The sequence below is a fragment of the Priapulus caudatus genome, unplaced genomic scaffold (genome assembly GCF_000485595.1).
Source record: "Priapulus caudatus unplaced genomic scaffold, Priapulus_caudatus-5.0.1 Scaffold1495, whole genome shotgun sequence".
Classification (NCBI taxonomy): domain Eukaryota; kingdom Metazoa; phylum Priapulida; class Priapulimorpha; order Priapulimorphida; family Priapulidae; genus Priapulus; species Priapulus caudatus.
The window spans coordinates 54,315-57,739 of NW_014578556.1; the positions used below are offsets into that span (position 1 = coordinate 54,315).

Sequence of the window (3,425 nt, forward strand, 5' to 3'; positions counted from 1 at the left end):
ACACACACACACACACACACACACACACACACACACACACACACACACACACACACACAAAGACCTCCCACCTCACACACACACAAAGACACCCCCACCCACGCACAGACACACAGTCACACACACATACATATATATTTGATGCTGTTGCTTCAGTGGGACCAAAGATGAGTGTGGCGCCGGCCGACGTGACCGTACTGAGGGGTGAGGCCGCTGCCCTTCACTGTGAAGCCGACGGAGTGCCGACGCCCACAATCTCATGGAGGCGTGGCAAGAACGAGATCACGCCAGGTGGCCGGCTGCACATCCTCAGGTAATGACGTCACTACCCAGGTGTCTCGTGCTGGCGTACAGTCTCATTTATCCTCCTGTTCACCAATCTGTTTCGTCATCTCGTGCAGTGCTTGCTTCGTCTGTCTTCTTGGTCCTATAGTTTAGTCTTGGTGGTTCTAGATAATCATTGTTGCGGCACGTCCTAAAAACGATTCTTTGCTACTTCTTTCTTCTTCTTCTTTGTCGTAGTCTCTCGCGGATGGTCCACGCTGAGACGTCAGCTAGGGGCTGACCTTCCTGTTGATGATTCTTCTACACCTTCCTCTATCGGCCGTATCGTCCTCCGTTACTCCAAGCCTTCTCATCTCCGCCTCCACTCCATCCCTCCATCTAATTCTCTGTCGCTCTCTCGTTCTTCTTCCTCTGACCGGCTTCTGCCATGCTCTCCTCGTTTGCCCCTCATCTTCCATCCTAAACACATGATCATACCATCTCATCCTATACTTTGCATTACAACTTCCTTAACGTCTCTTACTCCAGCTATTCGTCGTACCTCCTCATTTGTTCTTCTTTCTCTCAGTGAAACTCCCAGTATCCAACGCGACATCATCATCTTGGCAGTGCATGCGACGTGCAGTAAAGTGTTGATGTACGATAAACAGTTTGCTCGTTTGATTAATTTGCGATGGATTGATTACAATATTAAAAATGAATTAAGGCGGTTTTAAAGATTTTAATACCCTCTATAATTCGATATATTGATTTCCCGTACAAAGCTCTAAAAGAATGTATTGATAATTGATAATTAATATTCCATAATATGATTAATTGAATGTGATGATGTGATTGATTGATAATATGATATGATTAATGAATAATTGATAATGTAATGATGTTATGACAAAATGACATATAGGACACTATCTATATGTCTGAGGAAATTAATTTTTAATTAACTAATATAATTAACATCTCACTCACAGCCTAGCTCCCATATATAATATCTCGTGGATTCATATCTAAATGCTTTGTGCGTTTTCTGTAGTAACGGCACACTTATAGTGTACAACGCAGAGCCGGAAGACAGCGATATCTACCTGTGTATGGCTAGAAACAACATTGGCTCCGTCATAGGCGAGGCCACGCTCACAGTCAAAGGTATATGCGTGTCGATTTACAAGCAACCGATCTCATAAATAGAAAGTTATGTACTTTTCCCGTTTGAGTTACATAGATATATGATTTACTGATCGTACTATTAGTATAATGAGAGCTTTAATGTATTAAGCCTTATTGTATTATTAAGCTTTATTGTATGTATTTAGCTTTATTTTATGTATTAAGCTTTATTGTATAATGATAGCTTATCATGCTGACTCATAATCAAGGGGAGTGTAGAAGATTTGCACGTTACAAAGCACACGTGAACTTTTCCCCCGCATCGCGCAGTAAACGGTGGCTGGAGCCAGTGGAGTCTGTGGAGCTATTGTAGCGCCACCTGTGGAGCCGGTACGAAGTCACGCAGCAGGGAGTGTACCAAGCCGGTGCCTGCCAACGGAGGCATGCCGTGCTCGGGAGAAGTGCAGCGGACTGACCAGCAGGGCAGCATGCGGTCACATAGACTGCGCCGTGTTATGTGTCCTATAGATAATAAAGGCGTGTTCTAGAAACCGCAACATCTCTGATAACTGCAGGACACACTAAGCTTTGACTTAAGTCGATAATAAGCTGATGAATTAGAGGTTGGGGTGGAGCAGTAGCATAAGATGGCCATCTTGCTGTCTTTCCTCTCTTTTTTACTTCATTCATTATCTTCATCATCATCATCATCTTCTTCGTCACCATTTGCAGTTGAGAGGGCTTTTAACGAGTAACCTGTTTCTCTTCTATACTTTGGCAAGAAACGATCAGGTCTCTGGCTAACAAGTGCGAAGAGCAATACGCTAGGATTCCAAGTTACTTCACCATCATCACCATCATCATCATCATCATCATCATCATCATCATCATCATCATATCATCATCATCTTACAGCAAGCAAGATCAGCAAGGACAGCTTTCGATAACAGCATGAAACGCTGGGTCATTAAAAACGTGTGCTTCTTTCAGTGGATGGACAATGGTCAAACTGGCAGGAATGGTCCGGCTGCACTCGCACGTGTGGCCGAGGGTATAGAAGTCGTCAGCGCATGTGTGATGACCCTTCGCCACAGAACGGTGGCGGCTACTGCGGCGGAATCAGCAACGAGAGGGAGCCGTGCCACAACAACCCCTGCCAAGGTATGCCATGTTGTCACAATGTATGTCATGTCACAAACACGCCCTGCCAAGGTACGGCCATGTTGTCACAATATATGCCGTGTCACAACAAGCGCCCTGCCAAGGTACGCCCATTCAATATATTCCCGTGCCACAACAACCCCTGCCAAGGTACGCCATGTTGTCACAATGTATGTCATGTCACAATAACCCGCGCGTGGCAAGTGTACGCGCATGTTGTCGACAGATATAATCCGTGTCAAACAACCGCCTGCCAAGGTACGCCATGTTGTCAAGCAGATAATATGCCGTGTCACAACAACCCTGCCAAGGTCCGCCATTTTGATCACAGATATATGCCGTGTCACAACAACGCCGCTGCCAAGTACGCCATGTTGTCACAATATAGTGCCGTGTCACAACAACCCGCAAGGTACCCCTGTTTGTCACAATATAGCCGTGTCACAGACAACCCCTGCCAAGGTACGCATGTTGTCAACAATATATGCCCGTGTCCACAAACAACGCCCTGCCAAGGTACGGTACCCATGTTGTCACAGATATATGCGTGTCCACACCACAACCCCCTGCCAAGGTACCCAATGATTGTCACAATGTATTCGTGTCACAACAACGCCCTGCAAGGTAACGCCATGTTGTCAAATGTATGTCGTCGTCACAACACCCCTCCAAGGTAACAGCCCATGTTGTCACACAATGTATGCCGTTCACAACACCCCTGCCAAGGTACGGCCAAATGTTGTCAGAATATAATGCCCGTGTCACAACAACCTGCCCTGCCAAGGTCGCCATGTGTCACAATAATATGCCGTGTCACAGACAACCCCTGCCCAGGTACGCATGTTGTCAGCAATATAATGCCGGGTGTCACA

At 46.0% G+C, this 3,425-nt stretch overlaps 1 protein-coding gene across 1 annotated transcript in view; it reads left to right on the forward strand.

Moving 5' to 3' along the window:
* The window catches only part of LOC106816817 (hemicentin-1-like), an 11,950-nt gene that overhangs the window by 5,303 nt on the left and 3,222 nt on the right, over positions 1–3,425 (forward strand). Inside the window, 5 exon segments of the mRNA XM_014821449.1 lie at positions 157–313; positions 1,319–1,431; positions 1,723–1,902; positions 2,382–2,447; positions 2,449–2,553. Of these exon segments, the coding sequence (XP_014676935.1) occupies positions 157–313; positions 1,319–1,431; positions 1,723–1,902; positions 2,382–2,447; positions 2,449–2,553 (621 nt within the window).